This window comes from Procambarus clarkii, chromosome 86 (genome assembly GCF_040958095.1).
Source record: "Procambarus clarkii isolate CNS0578487 chromosome 86, FALCON_Pclarkii_2.0, whole genome shotgun sequence".
NCBI classification, from domain to species: Eukaryota; Metazoa; Arthropoda; class Malacostraca; order Decapoda; family Cambaridae; genus Procambarus; species Procambarus clarkii.
In genome coordinates, this window is record NC_091235.1 from 8,443,040 (window position 1) to 8,466,608 (window position 23,569).

At 42.0% G+C, this 23,569-nt stretch overlaps 2 protein-coding genes across 30 annotated transcripts in view; both read left to right on the forward strand.

The window, feature by feature from the left end:
- The window catches only part of sls (sallimus), a 601,134-nt gene extending 596,604 nt beyond the window's left edge, over nucleotides 1–4,530 (forward strand). For all 18 annotated transcript variants that reach the window (XM_069317090.1, XM_069317072.1, XM_069317078.1 and 15 more), the window contains 5 exons: nucleotides 61–165; nucleotides 577–774; nucleotides 1,246–1,451; nucleotides 1,956–2,055; nucleotides 3,218–4,530. In XM_069317090.1, coding sequence (XP_069173191.1) covers nucleotides 61–165; nucleotides 577–774; nucleotides 1,246–1,451; nucleotides 1,956–2,055; nucleotides 3,218–3,411 — 803 coding nt within the window. In that variant the 3' untranslated portion in view covers nucleotides 3,412–4,530. The remainder of the gene's footprint in view (nucleotides 1–60; nucleotides 166–576; nucleotides 775–1,245; nucleotides 1,452–1,955; nucleotides 2,056–3,217) is intronic.
- A 4,936-nt stretch (nucleotides 4,531–9,466) lies between these two features.
- Nucleotides 9,467–23,569, forward strand: part of LOC123769197 (titin homolog) — a 755,105-nt gene continuing 741,002 nt past the window's right edge. For 9 of the 12 annotated variants that reach the window (XM_069317091.1, XM_069317098.1, XM_069317092.1 and 6 more), the window contains exon 1: nucleotides 19,515–20,643. In XM_069317091.1, the coding sequence (XP_069173192.1) occupies nucleotides 19,638–20,643 (1,006 nt within the window). In that variant the 5' untranslated portion in view covers nucleotides 19,515–19,637. Of the gene's footprint in view, nucleotides 9,630–12,002; nucleotides 12,158–19,512; nucleotides 20,644–23,569 lie in introns of those variants that run through there. The other 3 variants (XM_069317102.1, XM_069317100.1, XM_069317097.1) reach the window with 3 other exon arrangements.

The window sequence follows — 23,569 nt, forward strand, 5'->3', positions numbered from 1 at the left end:
GGTCATCCGCATGTTTTTAAGTTTCCCCCATGCCTCATCATTGGATTTTCTTTGATGTAGCTCCCCCGTCCAAGCCTAACAGTCTACAAGTGATCGATGTGACCACTAAGACGGTGACGCTGGCATGGGCACCACCCACCACAACAGGAGGAGCTGATCTCATGGGTAAGACTCACATCCGAAGGTCTGTACCTGGTTTTATATTCTGAACACTCTAATGGTCCTTAGCCTTGAACACAAGTGGAACAAATGTTATAGATATGATATGAACTTTTAATTATCTTTTAATATCCAGTACAAGAGTAGCTTCAATTCCACGGGATAAGTTATCATCTGCAAGTATTACATCAACACAGTTTCTCTGAGGGGAGTTGTAGCGTGAGTAATACCTGGAACCAAATCATCACCACAATATTCGTAATTCAAACTTAAAATGATCACATTCGATGTAAATTGCTTTAAAATTATTTGATGACATTATCAGAAAATCGTGAATATAAATTAAATTTCTACTACACTCCTCACTTTAGAAACCAAACTAGAAAGAAAACAGATTTAACCGTCTGACCTCTGCAGGTTACGTGATCGAGCGACGACTAACGACGGAGAAGAAGTGGGAGAAGGTGGACACCGTCGACGCCTCCGTCACCCTTTACTGTGTGGAGAACCTGAGGGAAAAGTCTGAGTATGAGTTCAGAGTATTCGCCGAGAACCCTGTTGGTCTCAGTTTAGAGGCCGCCCTAACAGAACAAGTCAGGCTAAAGACTCATGCCAGTAAGTGAACATGTGACAAATTGAGTTAACTTTGGTTCCCAATGAAAGCTGTTTAAAAATCACATATTATTTTTTCTTAATGAGATAGCTGACTTTAACGCATTTAATAGTTCATATCAGAATTATGAATTAACAGTATTTTCATTTCTCAATTTCTACAAGTTATATTTAGATGTGATTAACTGTAGAAATGAACATAACATAGAACAAACAACTGAAAGGCACTGCTATTGTTGACATACGGGCGGAAATACCATATGATACACTGTTGTGGTTCAGGTACTTACCATGTTGACCAGACCACACACTTAGAAGGTGTAGGGACGACGACGTTTCGACTTGAGAATGGTCCAGGACGGACCGAAACGTCGTCGTCCCTTCACCTTCTAAGTGTGTGATCTGGTCAACATACTTTAGCCACGTTATTGTGACTCATCGCCTGCGTACTTACCATTTCTCTTGTGCCTTCAGCTCCTCCATCACCACCCACTGCGCCCCTGGAGGTCCGTCCCACCGGTCCCACCAGCCTGATGATTGAGTGGGGAGCGCCCGAGAGTGACGGAGGGGCCCCTCTACTAGGCTATATCATCGCTATAAGAGATATCAAGAGAACTATGTGGATTGAAGTTGGCCAAGTCGGAGCTAACTTCACTAGGTTACACATCAAGGAACTGCAAGTGAGTTTATTCAGGATGTTTCTAGAAACTAGAAGTAAATGAAGATAGATTAGTGCGGATTTCAGAATTCAATTAGATTGTTAAAGCACGAACACATAACTTCATTAATTACGTTTCGCTGAGAAAATGTATGTGTTTTACAAATTAAACACATTTGTCCACTATACATATGTACATGACTACATCATTCTCTAATAAAAAGTTTATTGCTTTACACATTCCATCACGAAATATTTTAATGTTTATTATAAATTGTACCTGTAATATGGTAATATTCAACAGAGGGATATATATGCACCGAAAGGTATATTTCCACTTCTCGGTGTTTATTCACTTGAGAGTATACTTTAGTCCTGAACTATGTTCAGAAGTAAACTTGCTGGTTAATCAGTAATCTATTGTAGTAGCCATAAAAACCCCTCCCTCTGTTGATAGACCTTAAGCTCAACACCAAATCGAAAAAACATGTTGCTGGATCACTTAAACGTACACCTCAATGTTTAGGAGGAGCATGAGTACTTCGTGCGTGTATTCGCCCGCAACGAGGTTGGTGCCAGCGACCCGCTAGAGACCGAGGAGGCTGTCAAGATTATCAGACCAGCCGGTAAGTACATGTTTACTAGTATGCCTCCTAACACAACACGCTCTCCTCTTACACGTCTACTAGTATGCCTCCTAACAACACGCTCTCCTCTTATACGTGGTACACTTAATAAATCCCTTTTACCCCACAACACCCAACCAAAACCTGAATTTGTTTTTTAACTTTTAAAGTAGCTAGTCTATGCTTCATGTAAATCTATATACATATTTAGCCATGTTGACTTGTTTCTTCATTATTTTATTTACCATTCCATAGTATTTTCAATTTGTTTACATACACTCAAATGCTGTATTTGCATGGCTTTGTCCCAGCTCCTCTTCACTTTTAACCTTTATTAAAAGTCATATCTACTTAATAAATCATCTGTATCGTAAAATTGCACTTATCGTTGAATATATTCACTTTTGCACATGGCAGTGTTGTAGATATTTTTCCTGAGTCATTGTAATTGCATGATTACTTATTTTTTTCATCTTTAAAAAAAAATCAATAATTGTAGTGGATTTGTAATGTTGCATTTAACAATGAATTTTTGGAATGCCTTACAAGACATAATATGAACGCTTTGCGATGCTGACTCTGCTCCAATGATTAAGATAAAAGAAAATTACCTTGCACCACTCTTCCTACCCCTACAGCCTACTAGCAATAAAGGTCAAAATTACCAGCATCTTTTGATGCAGTTCACATTTAATCCTTAGATTAAAATAATTGTTGAAAATAACAGAAAATCTGTCACGTCTCCTGTCCAGTTGCTTTCACCCTCAGCTAACAAATCCAAATTCATCATCTCAAGGAAACAGTAAATGTTACGAGAGTGTGGTTGTGGCGCGTATGTAAAACATATGTAACTTGCATGCCTCTAAATTTGCTTTGCTTGTGCAGATGATAATGTCTCATATAAAATTATCCAGCTTTAAGGTCTTACTTGTGAATATATCTTCGACGTTATTTGTCGTAAGAGCTAATCACTCAACTGTTTATTGTCAGTTGTTTTATGACTTGCGAGACTTGAGCCAAGGTGGCCAATAATATACAGTTGGGTTTAAATATTCAATTAATCTGCTAAAGCAGTGATTGGCCATCTTAATGACAAGTAATAGTGTGGTTAAAGTTTCGAGTGTAGGCTCCCCCTTGTAATATACCTTGGTGATTGGCGCAGACTTCACGGAGCTGCCTGAGGACGACAACGCCCCCTCGCTCTCATACTCGACGACAGAGACACTCTCGTGGATGCGGGAGGCCGGCATGGATGCTGATATCTACTCTTATGCCCGCGGTCGTCTCCTCAATAGGGACGAGTACTTCTTCAAAGTCTGGCACCGCGGCATGGAGAAATTTGACGAGAAAAAATAACTTTGTCTTAAATATTTTTAATATAATTTTTAAATATGAATCCTTTGGTTAAGTACTGTCTTGTTAAAAATATACATTTTATTTGTTAATTTATGTTATGTATATTACCGAATATGGAGAATTCTCTCCCCATTTATGGACAGGTCACGAATTAGTGTCCACTCTCATTCCTGTTATGGAGAAAGCCCCTTTTTTTGCGAACTGAAGTTGTATTTACTATTTACTGATGAACATAAGATTTGTCAGTGATTCTCGACTATGTTTACGGTTACGACTCTAGGCATCCTCTTATATGAGGGGGTGCCGGAAGCCGCATATTTAAAGACTTGTTCGCCATAAGGTGTTCGGTCCTGGAAGTCCCAGTGGGAACCTTTCGCGCTGGTCTTACAATTACAGTGTCACCGTCATTACCCTGAGATGTTCACCTGAGCACACAGTAAGCAGAGACCCGGAAGTTTCCAGCTGGGATATTTATGGCTTATAATGTTTCCATGATGTTTGACTGCTGCCTTTATAAGCTGAGATTCCAATCCGTGGACCAAAATCTTGTGGCTGTACAACTCAACGACTTTGATATATGAATCCCTATTTTTGTTTACTGTATAAATACGTCATTATATTGTCTGACCGCGACTCAGGATTTTATATAATCATGAATAATAGTATCTGAACGCGAATGTTCATATGTTAGTGTATCTTTAATCAACAACACATTATGTCCGACCCAAGATGTTTTGTTGTGAATGTACTGTGATAAGCGAACTTACCTAAGTCGGCTGTGTGCTTGCAAAAGAAAATATCTATTGTTCTTTTTCTTGTGTTACCTTATTTATTTTCCAAAAATTTTGGTCTAGTTGGCAAGTCTGGGAGGCTTTTGTAGATCTGCGGCCACACTGCTGCTGCTGAAACTTCCATCTTTTTGACCCGACTACAACAGCCTCTGAGACTTACTGACCAGTGCCAGCATACTAAGAGTGTCAAGTGGGCCCTACTATTGGCAGGTCACGAAGCTGCTGCAACTACTTCTTACACAACCCGTCTGTGACCCAATAGCGGCTCACTTGGCAGCCATGTTTAGGCTTGTTGTGTAGATTGGCAATAAAATTTTTAGAAGACAAAGTCGTATTTTTTGTTGTTGTTTCCTTTGAGATAACTTGGTCACCTGAAAGCAACTAGATAATACGTGACATGATAAGCTAAATTGCTGAGAAGTTCTTAATATAAAAGAAATATTAAATAAGATGACCTTAGAAATTGCTTGACCAGTTGCTTTTAGGCTTGTATATACAAAATTATAATTTGCAACTGTCTTTTTTTTCAAGAGACGCTAAAGATTAAAGGAAGAGTTTACCAAAATGTTGAGCTGAGAATATGCAAACAAATACATGAAATATATATATATATATATGGAGGGTCTCTATCGACATGTATATATATGTATGTTAACTTTATAATAAGACCACAATGAAAACCAAGATACGAACTTGAAATAAATACTAATGTGCAATATGATAAACCTTACATTTGAACGAGAGGCTTGACTTATTTTGCATGATAAATATGCGCATAATAAATGTTTGTGTCCTGACTTCAATACACAGTTATAGAAAAAAATAGATTTAGAATCTGATTGTTCATAGCAGTCGAAAGCTTATTTATATAGGTAAAACACGCTGGCATTGTAGCAGGTACACAGTGTTAAGGGACTGTAGGCGAAATGCTCACAAGGAAAATATACACCGAAAGCTACACTTTTCTGTACATATTTACACCGGAGTGCACACTACATATAATGAAAGGTACAATTCTCTGTGTACGTACTTACAGCGAAGTCCACTTCTCTGTACATAAATACAGTGAGGTACTATCCTCTGTTTATACGTTTACGGTGAGAGATAACCTCTCCGTGTAACTATGTACACAAACAAGTGTGTCTTTTTAAATGTATATGGACTCCGTTAAGTACACTTTTCAATGTACATACTTACACAGAACCGCACTTCCTAACTTAAATTGCGGCACTGTCACTGTTGTTAAGATCTCGCCAGCCAGCTTCAACATGTAGTCGCGTTTACCAAATAACATGCAAAGGTTCACGCAGATTTCATGGTGGGCAAATGACCTACTATCAGACGTGATCAATCTCCGGGGCCTTCCTCTTGCCACCGTGACTGCAAGTGGCAAACCTTTCTGGCCAGGCTACCTATTAACCCGTCCTCTTAAAAATAACGTCACTTTCGCTCGTATGCGCACTATGGCCAAATTTGGACGTAATTTGAAATGAAATCAACTCACAAAAGTGACGTACTGTACCGTTTTCTGTTTGAGTCGTCCGGCTTACTCGGCAAGCTTAGAAGAGGCAAATTTCCATTAACGTTTTTCATAACATTTTGAAACTTTATGAGAATTTCCTGCCCACCTAACCTGTCAGAGGACCCATAACTTACTGTTGTTGGAAAACAAATATCCCAAATTTATTTTCATTTTTTTTTCATTTTCAAATTACGTCCATATTCGGCCGTACGAGCAAACGGCCAAAAGCGACGTTCTTTTTAAGAGAACAGGTTGCTATTGACCACATACAGTGAACTCGTGAGTATTTAATGGAACAAAGACCTGCACCTTATTCCAAGACTGACATTGTCCTGTAGTACATATATGTGCTACACTAGGCCTAGCAATATTTGTGTTTTAGTATTTTTTCTTGGACAGTATAAGATTAATAGTGTAATACGAACCGTTTTGGGGGTTACAACAGTTCATGAAGTTAATTTCGAGTAAATAGTAAATATAAGTACTATCACTTCAGAAAGGATGAGGTGAGAGTACACATGTAATAGTATGCATTATTAATACATGTTTATATATAAATTATTAGGTCAGGTTTAAATCAAATTAAATAATAAGTGAAAATTTATGAAAAATGTAATATTAAAAAAATCCGGTTTGTTGGGCAATTCTTTGTTATTAGATGCAACAGTAAATATATATAGGACCTGGGGATGCAGGTGAGTCCCAGGTTACATTACTTGTTAGCACATCGTGGTCAAGTGGATTAAGATGGATTATTTGGATTATCGTGGTCAAGTGGATTGGTGTGTGTATTCAGTGTGCAGGTTCGAATCCTCCACATGGCTCCAACTGGTTTTCTCACTGATACATCACGTTAATAATAATAATAATTCATTGTGTCGGGGGACAGGCAGCCATTGTATATATACACATTAGGCTTATATCGAACTCCCCCCCCCCCCCCAGGTCGAATTACTAACCCCGCCCAGGATGCAACCCCACAACAAGCTGACTAATTCCTACGTATCTATTTCTAAGTGAACAGATGCATTAGGTGATAGTAAACAAGCCCAACCACTTCTGTCCCACCTGGGATAACATAAAACAATATTTTATCTTATTTTGGTTAGGCCAGGTTGGGTTGTATTGGATTGGGGTTAGGTTCAGTTGGATGGAGTTGGGTTGGGTTAGGATGGCGAAATTTTGCTCAGGTCTTACACCCGACTCCTTTTGCGAGGCATGTAATGCAGGATAAATATCAACTAACGTAGATTAATTTTCTTATCTTTTCTGCTCATTCAGTGATGTGTTATAAAAATTATAATGTAATGAGAGAGTGGAATTAGGAAGAGAGTAAGTAATTTTCAAAAGAAGGCACTGAGCGAGAGATAATTGTAATTCAAATGATGATATCCCCAGTATGCGTGCTGCCCTCTGGCGGCCATAATAAGAAATACGAGGCCACATTGTAAGCAAAACACAGCTGGTCACGAGGATTGGCTCCGGGTGATTACTCGAGTTTATCTATATTTTAAGGTTACATTTTCTCAATTCACTGATATTATGATCCCGGGCGGGACAGAAATGGTTGGGCACATTTCCTTTCACCATGCAGTGAGTAGGTACACAAGTTCTTCTTGATCGTAGGTGCAGTTTGTATGAAGGGATCATCATCCTTCGGTGACTTCACGAGTACAAATGTTGAGAGACGCTTTAATGTTGAGAATGATACGGTTTCAAAAGTGTTTATTGCGTTGTGGTGGAGATAGAGGAGTGGCGACTACACAGACGCGTGTGTTAGAGGGAGACGCCGCACTATATGGCAGGATGTTGTTTGTGGCGTCAGCTGATCCGTGATGCTGCAGCCAGGCATTTGTTTTGTGTTTGGCTGTTGGTGGCGCCAGGTATAAATGTGGCCCAATTTACACACAGAATAGAGTCTATATAGTACCACTTCTGTGCCAGGTAAGTACACTACGGGCTCACCATAGCCCGTGCTACTTGGAACTTGTTCCGAGTAGCTGAATCTATAACAACAACAACACTCAGAAATCACAATAGCGTGATGCATCAAATGAACAAATCCACAAGGGCACAGTCGATTAAGGCACGTCTGGGATCCTCTCGGACGTAGGTTCGAACCCTCATCACGGCCTTTGTGGATTTGTTCATGTGGCCCAATTTCTTGGTCGACTAGTGATATTAATCCAGTGGTTTGACTATTTGATATTTTCCATGTAACGAGAGGTCGTCATCTCCTAATATATGCCCGATGGTAAAAGGTATTTTAAGTGCGATAAATACTTGTTTGAAGTTTACTCAGGCACTATGAGTTCGGAAACAGTGAAGGAGACAGTGTTCGATTGTTTCTGGCACGTGACAGAGGATGTAGAATTCGTTAATATCTGTTCTGTACTTAGAGCTGTGTGCTGCCTGTTTGGTGTGCCCCAGTCTTAATCTGGTCATCGTTACATCAATTTCTCTGCTTTTATATCTGACATATTTCCAAGCTTCCCATTTCTTTTGTTATAAACCCATCGTATAAAGACGCGCTTATCGTTTTTAATTTCATTACACGATCTTGGGTGATGCTATCTTTGAAGGCTCCTTTACGTGCAACATGAGGACTTGGATGACGGGTAATGTGAGGCGTGTTGTGCATCGCATTGTCTTGTTGATACTTCATTATGGAGTATACCACAATGCGCTGGGACCTATTGGATTGAGATCTCATAACGTCAAAAGGTTAATATTTTAGTAGCAAATTCTTTACCATGTTTTATTGAAAGTAAAATATTGCATTTTTTGCGTTTGGTCCAAACGGTAAAAACTGGGATTTTAGTAAAAATGTAAGCATCGAAATATTGAAGTTTTCTGATTCTTGATAGGCGAGGTGGGATGTGTAGGTTTGGCCGCTTCTGGCTAGGCTGCAACTGGCAAGTATAGCAATAACAAATGTCAATCGAACTTGTACTCTGATCCAGATCTATTACTGGCACCACTACCCAGTGATATATTTGGTCTTATTTAAATGAATGTGTTGTACTGAATATCTAATAATAAACGTTGTACCATCAAAGCTAATATTTCCGAATGGCCGCCCTATCACCAGAACGGGAAATGGGAAATTTCATCAAACTGCTTGTATATCGGCCAAAGTGACTCATGGTTATTGATGGAAAGGGAAAAGTGCCTCTTATTCCCCAAGTATACTCTCACACCACGTCTAATGCCTGGGGCCAGATTCATGAAGCAGTTACAAAAGCACTTACGAACGTGTACATCTTTCCACAATCTTTGACGGCTTTGGTTACATTTATTAAACGGTTTACAAGCATGAAAACTTCCCAATCAACTATTGTTGTTATTATAAACAGTCTCTTGGTGTTTCGAAGCTCATTAACTGTTGAATAATTGTAAACAAAGCTGCCAAAGATTGAGAAAAGATGTACGGGTTCGTAAGTGCTTCGTGAATTTAACCCCAGATTTAAACGTTGACCGAAACTTATGGTTCCTTTTAATCCCCTTAAATGGGATGTATATTGATACATTTTTTAATGAATCTGAAATATTTAATATAGATCAGCGTGCCTATTTGCCCTAATATCGACATCTTACGTAATAAATAAGTACTTCACTTTAAATGTAACTTGAATAGTCTTTTATTGGCTTAGCATTTTATTTTCATAATTACATTAGTCGCATTTAATTTCGATTATATTACGAATTGGACAATTTTGAAACCAATCTCAACGGGTAATAGGAGTGATTGTGGAGCCTAGCTGTCCTGTTGGCCCTCTAGTGGTGAGCAACGTGACTGACAAGAGCGTCACCCTCTCCTGGAACCCTCCCGAGAACCTTGGAGGAGGCCAGCTGACCTGCTACATCATACAGGCCACCATGGTCGCACATGCCGACATTATCAAGTGAGTGACCAATAATTTTCTGCCATTGTATGTCGATATGAAACATTAAAAAACTCATTCAATCCAATTTAAGTCCTTGGAATATAATAATTATACTACGTTCTGGTTACTATTTTCTGTGGATAGAAAAGTAGGAGGATTACTGTGTGTGGATAGGCAGGCAGGAGGGTTACTGTGTGTGGATAGGCAGGCAGGAGGGTTACTGTGTGTGTGGATAGGCAGGCAGGAGGGTTACTGTGTGTGGATAGGCAGGCTGAAGGGTTACTGTGTGTGGATAGGCAGGCAGGAGAGTTACTGTGTGAGGATAGGCAGGCAGGAGGGTTACTGTGTGTGTGGATAGGCAGGCAGGAGGGTTACTGTGTGTGGATAGGCAGGCAGGAGGGTTACTTTGTGTGTGGATAGGCAGCCAGGAGGGTTACTGTGTGTGGATAGGCAGGCTGGAGGGTTATTGTGTCTGGATAGGCAGGTAGGAGGGTTACTGTGTGTGGATAAGCAGGCAGGAGGGTTACTGTGGGTGGATAGGCAGGCAGGAGGGGTTACTGTGTGTGGATAGGCAGGCAGGAGGGTTACTGTGTGTGGATAGGCAGGCAGGAGGGGTTACTGTGTGTGGATAGGCAGGCAGGAGGGTTACTGTGGGTGGATAGGCAGGCAGGAGGGTTACTGTGTGTGGATAGGCAGGCTGGAGGGTTACTGTGTGTGGATAGATAGGCAGGAGGTTTACTGTGTGGGATAGGCAGGCAGGAGGGTTACTGTGTGTGGATAGGCAGGCAGGAGGGTTACTGTGTGTGGATAGGCAGGCTGGAGGGTTACTGTGTGTGGATAGATAGGCAGGAGGGTTACTGTGTGTAGATAGACAGGCTGGAGGGGTTACTGTGTGTGGATAGATAGGCAGGAGGGTTACTGTGAGGGGATAGGCAGGCAGGAGGGTAACTGTGTGTGGATAGGCAGGCTGGCGGGTTGCTGTGTGTGGATAGGCAGGCAGGAGGGTTACTGTGTGTGGATAGGCAGGCTGGAGGGTTACTGTGTGTGGATAGATAGGCAGGAGGTTTACTGTGTGGGGATAGGCAGGCAGGAGGGTTACTGTGTGTGGATAGGCAGGCAGGAGGGTTACTGTGTGTGGATAGGCAGGCTGGAGGGTTACTGTGTGTGGATAGATAGGCAGGAGGGTTACTGTGTGGGGATAGGCAGGCAGGAGGGTTACTGTGTGTGGATAGGCAGGCAGGAGGGTTACTGTGTGTGTGGATAGGCACGCTGGAGGGTTACTTAGTAGACATAATATTGAATTTCTTGCGAGGCAGGATCAAGTATAACATTTGGGATTTACGGCACCTGCTCGCTAATGATATGGAAAATGGGTTTACTGAAAATTATATAAAATATATATAAATGTAGCATTTTCCCTGGTAAATTGATGTAAATATGATCTTTATATTGTATATTATTTAATAAAGAACAAAAAAGTGAGTTCCCATTAACAATATTAATGTCGTGTACTTCATTGTACAGGAAACATTTACACTTTGTAAATGTACAAGGACTGAAGACTTTGTACCGCAAAGGCTTCAGACTTTGCTATCCTAGTCAAAGGGATGCCATTCTGCCATCTTTTGCCAGACTTTGCCTTTGCCTTTGTATATAGACTAGTTTATTTTTTTTAGCAACTTATTGTTTCAGTTATGTAGATATATTTATAACAATTGAATATAATTCTACATGTATTTTAAAACGTCATTTGGGAGATGAATATTTGTTTTTGTAATTATATATGTAATTTATGCTTCATTAAAAGTCATGTGAATTTGTATTTTTATAAATAGAACGTTTACATTGTGTATACATAATATTATAGAAAATTAAGTAAAATTTAGTTAATTTAATTTTTAAAGGTGAATATTAGTTTGATTAGATTAAACGCTTTATATATATATATATATATATATATATATATATATATATATATATATATATATATATATATATATATATATATATATATATATATATTATATATATATATATATATATATATATATATATATATATATATATCCTATAAAATATTTAAATCCTATCATTGTATTTAAACAAACGGCTGATTAATAAATTTAAAGTTAAATTCCTAAGCATCAATCCCAACCACTTGTGGTTGACGGTAGAGCGACAGTCTGGCTTCATGCAGGTCGGCGTTCAATCCCCGACCGTCAGTAAGTGGTTGGGCACCATTCCTTTCCCGCCTTCCCATCCCAAATCCTAATCCTGACCCGTTGCAAGTGCTATATTATATAGTCGTAATGGCTTGGCGCTTTAGGCTGATCCCCCTCTCCTAAGAATCAGTACCAAAGCTAGCTATAAGGAAATTATAATGATATACAGGAATATCGAGATCGTGGAGGCGGACAGGACGACGTACACGGTGGAGGACTTGGAGAGGGACGCTGTCTACGTCTTCAGAATCTACGCTGAAAACGAAGCTGGGATGGGCCAGGGCCTTGTCTTGAGAACCCCGGTTCGAGTCAGGAGAAACATTGGTGAGTACAAACCCTCTAAAGTTATTTAATTGGCATCTATCCCGTGGTATGTAATTGGTATATCCCTTGGAGATATACGTCAAAGCGTCGGCCTCACTCTCGTGGGGTTCAGGGTTCGAGACCCATATATAGTCCAGGGAAATGGAACCTCTAAAGAACGTTGACCAGACCACACACTAGAAGGTGAAGGGACGACGACGTTTCGGTCCGTACTAGACCATTCACAATCGACTTTAGAATGGTCCAGGACGGACCGAAACGTCGTCGTCCCTTCACCTTCTAGTGTGTGGTCTGGTCAACATTAGCCACGTTATTGTGACTCATCGCCTCTAAAGAACGCTTAAAGAAAGAAAGACAGGCTCTAAAGAACCTCTAAAGAGCGCATGTGGAAAGCGTCAACCTGATATTCCGTCTTGGTCACAATACCAAACTTTCAAATATCTGTGATGACCAAACCCAACCAACCTGAAGCGTCAGGTCATGTCATCTTCACTCTGGATATATCTTCGTATTACAACTTGGATGGCTTTATTTGCAATGCTTTATAACTGGTTGCATACTGGTCTTATTATAACATGAGGGAATAACATTAATTTCCCCCATACGCACACTCGTAGTGAACGTGTCATTTTTGTACATTGTTTCTCTTCAACGAATCTCGTATATCAGGTATATTAAAGGCCGAATTAATAGCTACATAGTGATAGACATTTAAAAATGTATTGAAAGCAATGGTACTCGTTTTTGACAGCCAATTCTTAATTTTGAATGTGCATATAACTAGGTACCATAGATTATAAAGAATGACATTTCATATAAGTACAGAATGTAACATGCTATCTTGGCAGGTGTTTAATTTGTAAGTAAAAAAAAGCGGTTTTGTTCATAGGCCTAGATTATTGTGGGTTAATTTATGTGTACTGTATTTACTTTACGAATAGGAAATGAATGAATCTCGAGTCATAGATGCGAACACAGAAAAGTTGGAAAATTAAAATATATGAATTTATAGTAAAGAAAGCAATATTGTGTACTTACACATGGTGACCCCAACTAGGAGGTTGGGCTGTATTTTCAATATGTGATAATTCCAGGTTGCAAGTATTTCTAATGTGAATAATGCTCCATTCACAGAGTATTGAATACCGTCCACTGTCGTCATTAAAAATCACATATATCAATTTCGGAAAAATGTGCATTTAGTGTCTACACAAACTTACACGCACACAACCTACCGTTTACACAGTACGTGTGTATTCCTGTATTGCTTCTCGATTTTTTTTTCATAAATATGATTGTTTGCGGCTCATTTTGACTATGTTTTGTTGTATGCACGCATGTTTATTGTTCAACACTTGAGGGACGGGTTTAACACTGGGACGAGTTGACTAGCAAACTAGGACGAGTTGACTAGAAAGTGTCACGAGTTGACTAGTAAAGTGGCACGAGTTGACCAGCAAAGTGCACGACTTGGTGTGCGAGATCACTGATCTCAGTGTTGGGATCAGTGATCTTAACACTGATCAGGGATACAGAATATAAAGCTACAAAAATTATTGCTCAAACATAGATACTGACTCACTTGATCATGAAGTTAACTGGAGAATCTCTCTATACAAATTACCCCAGTAAATTGGAAGTTATTCACTGTCCCGGGTAATCTAACGAATATCAGTATAATTCTCAGTGTTCGTCAGTTGTTCTGGTAACTTGTGTGCGTGTTGAAAACAACCCGGAGAACAGTTGTTTAGGATAAACTGTAACAAATATAGCGAGCTAAAAATAACAAGCTAAATTAGTTTAGGTGTTGAACTTTAAATCACTTTGTTATTTAGGCCACAAATAGCTTACTAGTTTGCCTACAAGCTAGTATACACTTAAGTTCATCCACTTGGACTGGTCGGTACAGCAAGGGCATCGCTTCTTGCTAGTCGGCTTTAGACCTCGATGGTCAAAGTGGTTTAGTATCGTACTTTCACTCCATCCTCACCTCCCAACACTCTTATCCCGCCCTCATATTCCTTCCTTATGTTGTGTGGTCATATGGCTTATCGCTCTCTCCTGAGAGTTACCTGACCTTACCTAAGTCCAGAACAAAGTTAAAGACCTAGAGAAAACTGTCAATGTATGTGCAGTGAGTAGCAGTAAGGTCCATATTGACAGCAACCCGTCCTCTCAACAAGTGCATTTCATTTTGTTTGTTATGGTCCTAAACGTAGAAATTACAAAGTATTATGTAAAGGAGGCGATGAGTCACAATAACGTGGCTAAAGGATGTTGACCAGACCACACACTAGAAGGTGAAGGGACGACGACGTTTCGACTCAATTGATTTGAGAATTGTTTCGACTCACAATCGACTTGAGAATGGTTCAGGACGGACCGAAACGTCGTCGTCCCTTCACCTTCTAGTGTGTGGTCTGGTCAACATCATGAAAAGGAGCTGCTTACATATATCTACGGTTTCTATGTTACCGTAGGTAAGGTTAGGTGGGTGGCTTGGGTTCGTACGCTTCTGGTTAGGTTAAGTTAGCACTTTGTATTTTGTACGTTGTGGCAAATGAAGAGCATGAGGTGCACAAACACTAGTCACTGTACGAAACACACTGTGTACGGTGGTGCTGTTTACAATATTTTTTTTTTTTTTTATTTATTTTTTTTTTTACATGCAAGCATGCGTATAATGTACAATAAAAACAGAACAAATATAACATAGAACAAAAGTACAAAGCACACACACGTACAATGACAAAGGAACAAATCAAGAGAAGACCAGCCAGAAGGGCTGATCACAAAACAAAAATGCATATACAAACATAACACAAATATAAACACAGCGTAATACAAACAGAAGGGAAACAGAGAGGCGAGAAACATACAAAACAAGTCTGCTAACACCTCACACACATAATGCACACATAACAAAGAGCACACCCCAACAGCCTGAAGGGCACACAAGATGACAAACAAGCGCACACGACATCCACAACCGAACACACAAACGCATAGGAACCGCACACCCCCCCACTAGCCATACAAGAAAACCCACAATACAAACCGGAGCACGCAGGAACCGGGAAACAATACCCACCCCACCCACTCACATACACACCCCACAACCAGGCAACACAAAATACATAGAAATCACTTGCGAGGAACCTCGTGAGAAATGTACTTCTCCGGGAAAAGATCATGAGGATATTTCGCCTTGTAAGCTTCCCAGACTAGATCTTCAAGGTCGGTAGGGTTTTTGATCCCCCGCTCTCGAGCGGGTATCATAAACTCGGGAACATCTATATCCGGCGGCATCGGCCAACGCCCAAGGTCACTGACGCAAGTCGCATAACGAGGCCGGGGAGCGCCAACCACGCCCTTCGAGGAAGCAGATGACACCGGAGAAGCGGACGAGGGTCGCCGAGCCTGCCACGCCTTCTTCATCGGAGCAGGTGCCGGACGCTGAGACGATAGCACTTCCACGGATACCGCAGGAGACACGGAAGGGACTGCAGGAAACGGAAGAGGCGGCAAGACCGCTGCCGAGGAAACGGGTAACGAGGAAGGGGCCACAGAACATCCAGAGCGAGCATCCTTTCTCAACATCACTACCAGGCCACCCCGCTCACCACCAACTGCAGCAGGGGGAACCACCGCCCACGAAGAACCGGAGCCATCCGACGCAGGCAACGCACCTGAAGCAGGACCCTCGGACACCGGACCAGAAGTTGAGGCCGAAACGCCGGCACCGGCATCCTCAGGCAAGTGTACCTCCGCCACCACCGTAGTGTGCACCACATCCGGAGCCACCCCACCGTCAACGGAAGGACGACACTCGTCGAATTCGCCAACATCAGCCCACGCAGAAGAACGCCAGGAACGCTTAGGCTCGGGCCGCACATCATCAGACCCGGAGGCAGACTCAGCGACCTGCACAGCACCAACCGAGCGAACCGACGCACGCCGCAGCACGGCAGCCTCCTCAACCACACGGGGCACCAGGCCAGGCACAGGAGGGAATGCCGGAACCACCTCATCTCCCAGCACAGCCGGAACAGACGGCGAGGGCGCAGGGACCGGGACAGACACAGCAGAGGACAAACTGGAAGACGAGGGGTCCGAGCAAACGGCAGGCGGAAGAGGCTCAGGGACACCAGCTGGAGCACTAGGCGAGGACCCAACCTCCGGAGGAGATGCGGCAACAACAGGGGGCGCAACAGGCGGAGCAACAGCTGCTACAGAGGGCACCTCCTCAGCTGAAGAGACGTCCATACCCACCGAATCATCCCCCACAGGAAGGGGCGGAAAATCCTCCTCACTGAAGAGATTCACTGGTGCAACAGCAGGTGCAGAACAGTCAGCAGCCTGATGGCCCAAAAGACCACAACGATAACACGTCCGCGGCTGACGGGCGTAAAACACCCGAACGTTGTACCCCATAAGGCGCACAGAGGACGGAATATCCGCCCGGAGTCTCATGCCCAGGGTGCGAATGTTAGACCTCACACCCTTAAGAGGACTAGAAGACACCACGTTCACTCTCACACTAACAACTGCGCCAAACCGGCCGAAATACCGCCGTAGCAGAGCCTCTGGAAACTCCAAGGGAGCCCCATGCACACTGATGTAAGTAAGTGCACCACTCCTATCCGAGAGGGTGACAGTGCCCGCACCATCCGGCAGGGGCAGTGTCCGCCCCTCGTATCGCCGGAGAAAATCGCGATACGCCACCTCCTCTGCAAACTTCACAATTGCCCTACGGGCCGTTACCAACTCAACTCCATAAATCGCAAACACAGGGACAGAGAGCATTTCACAAGCCAGGGCAATCTCCGGGTAACCAGCCCGCACAGAGAACTCAAGTCCCACAGACTGAGCCCGGACGACAGGGGGTAGAGGGACCCCCATCGTAACGCCACGTCAGCACAGGCGAGCAGAGACACACCCGCCCCCAACCGGCCGAAACGGGCAAACAACACCAACTGCTGGAGCGCCGATTCAACACGTCCGCCCCGTACCGAAGCTAGGGCCAGACTCCTCTGTTTACAATAATTTGAATGTTTGCTGTGATCATCCTCAAGTGGAAGCCTTCAGTTAAGAAGTGAAAGTTAAATATAAATATCAAAATCACATATCCGAGCAGGACTTAACAACGGAGGCGGAGAGAGAACTCTGGTTTTCATTCATTATTCCTTCGGCTGCCATTTATCGAATCATTTAATTCCGAAGATCACAAGGTTCAAAATCAAAGTCTTGTGAGCTTATTCTTAATTACAACAATGAAGGAATCAGTTGTTGGCTTTCATGTTACAGCCTAGTCTGGAGGTTGTTGTTTAAGATTCAGCTATTAGGAACAAACAGTTCCAGGTAGCTCGGGCTATGGTGAGCCCGTAGTGGACTTACCTGGCACAGGAGCGGGGCTGGTTGTTTGGGGTAGTCTGGAGGAATAATATCTCTTCAAGTTGTTTGTAATTTACCAAGACGATTAAACAGGTGATCACGAGGTCATTTGTGAAACAATGGTGTTAAACATAGGAGAATTAAAGACCATGAAATGATTTTTGCTAACTGTCCAATGGATGATTCTAATTTATGTATTTGTTTTGATCTTGATATCCGTGTGTTTTAGCGAGCGATTCTTAACTTGATAACCAACCTCTATGCTGCTAAGACTGGAAGACAATAGCTTACGTTTGACATCGGTCTAACGTTGAGCTTGAGACACCTTGTTAAATATTTGGAGGGAAGAAAGTCTCGGTTATCTTCACTATTGGCCCAAGATTGTCCCAGTTCTTCCTTTAAGAGGTCAAAGAGAAAAAGAAGGCCTTGTGTACCCGAGATATAATACAACTTGTTATCAAGACGTCTCCAGCTGGCCTGCTATAGGTACATAGCTCCTTCTGGATAGCTAGAAATCATTCTTCTTTCTTAAAGTTATCTTAAGAAGAGGTTTGGAGTTCATAAACTAAACATTTGAAGCGCCTTAAGCAGAAAAAACAATAACATGAAACATGTGACTAAGAAACTTTCACGATTCTTCATCACGGCAATAAATGAGTTTATCAACATACGTGCAAGGAAATTGCAGCTATCGCCAGTACACCCTAGAAGCTTTAGGCACTTTCCCACGAAGCTCCAGTTATTCTTAGTATGGGTACAGGGACAATCCTGTTATTCTTAGGATGGGTACATGGACCCGCCAGTTATTCTTAGTATGGGTACAGGGACCCGCCAGTTATTCTTAATATTTGTACAATGAACCTTCTGTTATTCTTAGTATGAGTACAGGGAACCTCTGTTATTCTTAGAATGGGTACAAGGAACCTTCTGTTATTCTTAGTATGGGTACAGGGAACCTCCAGTTATTCTTAGTATGAGTACAAGGACCCTCCAGTTATTCTTAGTATGAGTACAAGGACCATCCAGTTATTCTTAGTATGGGTACAAGGAACCTCCTATTATTCTTAGTATGAGTACAAGGACCCACCAGTTATTCTTAGTATGAGTACAAGGACCATCCAGTTATTCTTAGTATGGGTACAAGGAACCTTCTATTATTCTTAGTATGAGTACAAGGAACCTCCAGTTATTCTTAGAATGGGTACATGGAACATACTGTTATCCTTAGTATGGGTACAAGGAACCTTCAGTTATGCTCAACATAATGTGAAATTAATGCCCTAGACACTCATGAAGTCGTAGAGACAACAGTTATCTTAAGCAGTGATAGATGTCTAGATGTATAACTTAGTGTGTCCTGGGACGAGTGTTTTACTATTGTTTTTTGGCCAAGAGTCTTACTCTACATGAGCCTCCTTTATTTATAGGATTAACCTGGTCCACTGATTACCTGAGAGAGAGAGAGTTAAGAATGTGTTGTCGAGTCGAAAGGTGCATCGCGAAGTATAGTCTCTGGTGTCTTAAGCTTTTGGCACGAACCTTTCCCGCCGAGTTGCTGGTTAACATGTTTAATTTTATTTTATTTCTCTGGGCTAAAACCCTGCGTTAATATTATTGTCGCTGGCTGCGACTGAATGCATTATCGTCGAAACGTATAGTGTTAGGTCCATGTGACGCGTAATAATCACATTAGCGTGTAGGTACTCTCTCACCCGTGTAATGATACGAGCAGTGAAATAGTTGTAATATGAAACAAAAGTTTGGGGATATATCAGCTGTATGTCCACAACTGAGAAGGTTGGAGAAGTGGGCATCAATGAGGGCCGCTTACGTCACACTTGGCAGGAGTGGTAGCCCGGATGGTTGACGTGCCATGCCCCCACTGCCTCAACAGTTTCCCTTCCCCCCCCCAAATACCCCCCCTAGGTGAGAGGGCCGGCAGTGCCACCTGCGCTGGCACCCTGGTCCTGGCTCAGTCTCGTTCCCCCCCGTGAGCGTGGCGCCAGCAGCAGCTGCAAGAGTGGGAGTGGTGTTGTGTTTGTGTCGGATGTACGTGTGATGGTGCTGTAAGTCTCATCAGGCAGTCATGGGCAACAAGCAGGGCCATGAGCTCTCGCCCGAGGAGAAGCAAAAGCTCAAAGAAGAAAAAGAACGAGAGAAAAAACTCCTGAAGGAGGAAAAAGAACGCAAAAAACGAGAAAAGAAAGAAGAAAAAAAGCGTAAAAAAGAAAAGAAAAAGAGGAAGGATAAAGGCTTGTCTGGGCTAGACAACGAGGATGAGGACGCGGAGAGTGATGGTGGTAGTTCAGCCTGGTCAGAGAAGAGCCAAGGATCAGCTCCCGGGTCTTGGTATCACTCTGCATCAGAGCCTTCTTCAAAGAGATCTTCCATCTACCTTCCAGCATCAGCAGGACCTGGATACTACCAACATGACTGTTGGTATCCGGGTTACGAAGACAGTGGCTCAGAGAAGTCGAAGTCACCGTCTAGAGCCCCCAGTTTGAAGGACACTCTAAATATTCGAGCTGGGTCCCTAGAACGCTATCCTCTGGGTGTACCCAAAGCAGAGCCAATTGAACCTTTGCATAAAGCTGGATCCCTGGATTTGTCTTCTGCTGTTGCTAAAACGTATTTGAAAGAACGTGAAAAGCGATCTTCCGAAGGCGAAATTACGGCAGCAATAGCCTCTCGATATGATGAAACAATACGTAGCTCTCGAGATAATATAGAATATACAACACAAGAGAGAGAATCCGTCATCAGCAAAATCGTGTCGGAACGTACACGATCTGTGACAGATCGGGTGTCTCTCAACTCATCCGTCTATCACTCAGCAGAAGAAGGATCGGTTCGAGGCGAGAAGAGGAAGGCATCCATTGAAGACCGGGGTCCTCTCTCAACAGTGGAAGGTCGCTTAGGTTCCGAAACTAAGCGACAGTCACTGGACTACGCCTCAGACCATACTTCAGTCACTGGCTCCATCTACTACTCAGCCGACGAAGGAGGCTCCATTGCTGGCTCTGTATACTACAGCGCCACCTCTGGTTCTGAGATAGAGGATCACGGCGACGACAATGAACTTCTTGGAAAAGGTAATCTTTTCTTAGCGATAATCATTGCAGCACAATTGATTAATCCGCATTAAGTGCAACATATCAAATATTTGAAGCCCTTTATTAGCCCCATAGTAAACAAGTGAAAACTGTCGTTGAAATACATTTTTGTAAGAATGAAAACAAATATGGATAAATTTGATAGGAGCGTTAAGCTAAATCTGACTCTTCCTTGTTGACTTAGTGTCAAGCTGAAAAATGTTGAGCATTATTATGACTTACGCTGGAGCAGATTGGGGGGAAATAACATTAAGGAGAGCTAACCACCTCGAGATAAATGCGAATGATAAATTAAGGTGAAATGAGTTTTTTCTTGATTCCACTTAGATTGTAATAATGTGTGGTGGATAGTATGTGACATGGCTAAGTAGGTGGTGGGGTTTTATTGCAAGTTAATGTATGTGGTGCATGGAGACTTATGCGACAACATATAGCATGTGGTGGAGAATATGTGGCAAGACATAGTATGTGGTAGTAAATATGTGTATAAAGTAAGTATGTGGTAGTAAATGTAGTGGATAAAATGAGGCAAGGCAGAATGTGGTAGAGTACATGTGGCAAGACATAGTATGTGGTAGTAAATATGTGGCAAGAGAGAGTATGTGGTGTGGAATACATGTGGTAGAAATGTGTAGCAAGACAGGTTTATGTTGTGGTGTGTAATGCTGCAAGACAAAGTATGCGGTGGTGATATGTGGTAATACAGAGCGTAGATGAGGTACGTCACTAAAAATAGAATGGTACTTAAAATAACGCGTGGCGTTAATGGTAAAGTCAAACACTCTCCAGCCTGTGTGTTGATGAGTAAAGTCATCAGCCTGTCAGCCAGGGTGCGCGAGGGAACCCCATGTCTGCCGGCCTGGGTTAAGGCCGGTAACTGTTGTGTTATCCTGTATATATATATAAATGTTTTACCAAGAGGCGTGTATATATATATATATATATATATATATATATATATATATATATATATATATATATATATATATATATATATATATATATATATATATATATATATATTTGATATCGTTGTTTTGTAAGCTATGTAGACGTTGTCATCGTAGCAAGACGATGGTACGTCTGGCTTCGTAAGCCAGATGTTTGGGACAAGCCTCGTCCAGCTTTTCAGAATGACACTTGTGTGTGGTAGGAGATAGTTATATGCGGGTCAGGGTAAGCCCTATTGTTTCCCTTCAGGAATAATCGGGCTCCCTTTGCACCCCCCAGCGACTTCTATGAAGTCTGAATTGGTGATTTTATTTGACTGTTAGTTTTTCAACAGTTTTCAGCTGTAATAAAATAATTAAAATATTACATGTATTTGTTTGTTTGTTTGATTGTATGTAAGTAAGTGACTGCAAGATAAGCATTATAATACTTCGTGCATAATATACAGATATCTGAGTTTATGATATCTGATATCATAATATACAGAAGATATCTAATCTGAGATGTTACCCATTTCTTGGGGTAAATACAATGAGTTTCCAGTAGGTATACTATTTTCGGGCATAAAGTATACATGCTAATTGGTTAATGACCAAACCACACACCAGAAGATAAAGAAACGACGAGATTCGATCCGTCCTGAACCATTATCAAGACGTATCACAAAGGGGGTTGATAATGCTTGAAATTGGTCAGTATAGGCTTCCGTAACAATTTGTAAGAATAGGCTTCAGTAGCAATTTATAAGTAGAGGCGTCTGTAGCCGTTTGTAAGTAGGTGTCTGTAGCAATTTGTAAGTAAGGTGTTGTTTTAGGCTTTTGCGCTAATTCAAGTTCAAGTATGTTTATTGAGACAAGAAAAAAATACATCTCAAAGGGATAGAGTAGATAGAGGCTATTTCTACCCCCCTTTTGCGCTAATGTGTAGCCGAAGTGAGATGCTGTTTAGGCTTCGGGAGCAATGCGTACTTCTGAGTGTTTGGGGAGGGTCAGTTGGATGAAGGGTGTTTGCCCGCGAACAATAATAGCCTGGGAAGCCTAGTGTCTGGGAGAAGGTATGTTGGACGTGCCTTGTTTCTCGTGCCTTCTCCATCCCTCCCCCCCCCCCCCTCCCTCCCCGCTATCCCGCTATCCTCGCGGTATATACGCAGCTCTTCCCAGTGTTACTCTATCTGAAAGATATATGAAAACTGCGGCTACGGTGCCTTAGAAAACTCTGCAGAGGTATCCGCAGATATAAATATCTGTCCGCCCGGGGCTGGGATTAGGAATGCTGTTGTTTTAGATTTAGCTACTTGGAATTGAAATTTCCATTTAGCATGGGCTATGGTGAGCCCGTAAAATTGATTTAGGAATGCGTGGGACGCCTGTCCCAAGGACACGTTGTTCCTCCTGCCCGTTCCACTGATAGCGCTGCTGACGTTGTTGTTGTTGTTTTAGATGCAGCTACTCGGAAGTAAAAGTTCCTAGTAGCACGGGCTATGGTGAGCCCGTAGTGGACTTACCTGGCACAGGAGCGGGGCTGTAACTGACGCTGCTGACGTTTTTCGGGTTTGGTTGTAAAGCTGTTGATTTTTTTTTCTGTAACGCTGGTAGTGGAATATGTTAAAGTTGTGGCGATAGTTCTCGTTTCGATATAATCTTTGTAGCTGGTTTAAGATGTGATATTGATCTTGATTCTTATTTGATTGCCCATGTTACCTCTGCCAGTTTGAGTTAGTATCTGGTACTGATTCTCTTTGTTATATTTGTTTGTGAATGACATGATGGTGCTGTTCTGATAGTTATAATCTTATAGTTTCCTCAGATCTTTATAGTGTATTGTAATCGTATAGATCTTTATATTGTATATTATTTAATAAAGAACAAAATGGTGAACACACGTGTGTGAACTAAGGTTCTGAGGGAAGCAACAGGTGAATGATGAACACACGTGTGTGAACTGAGGTTCTGGG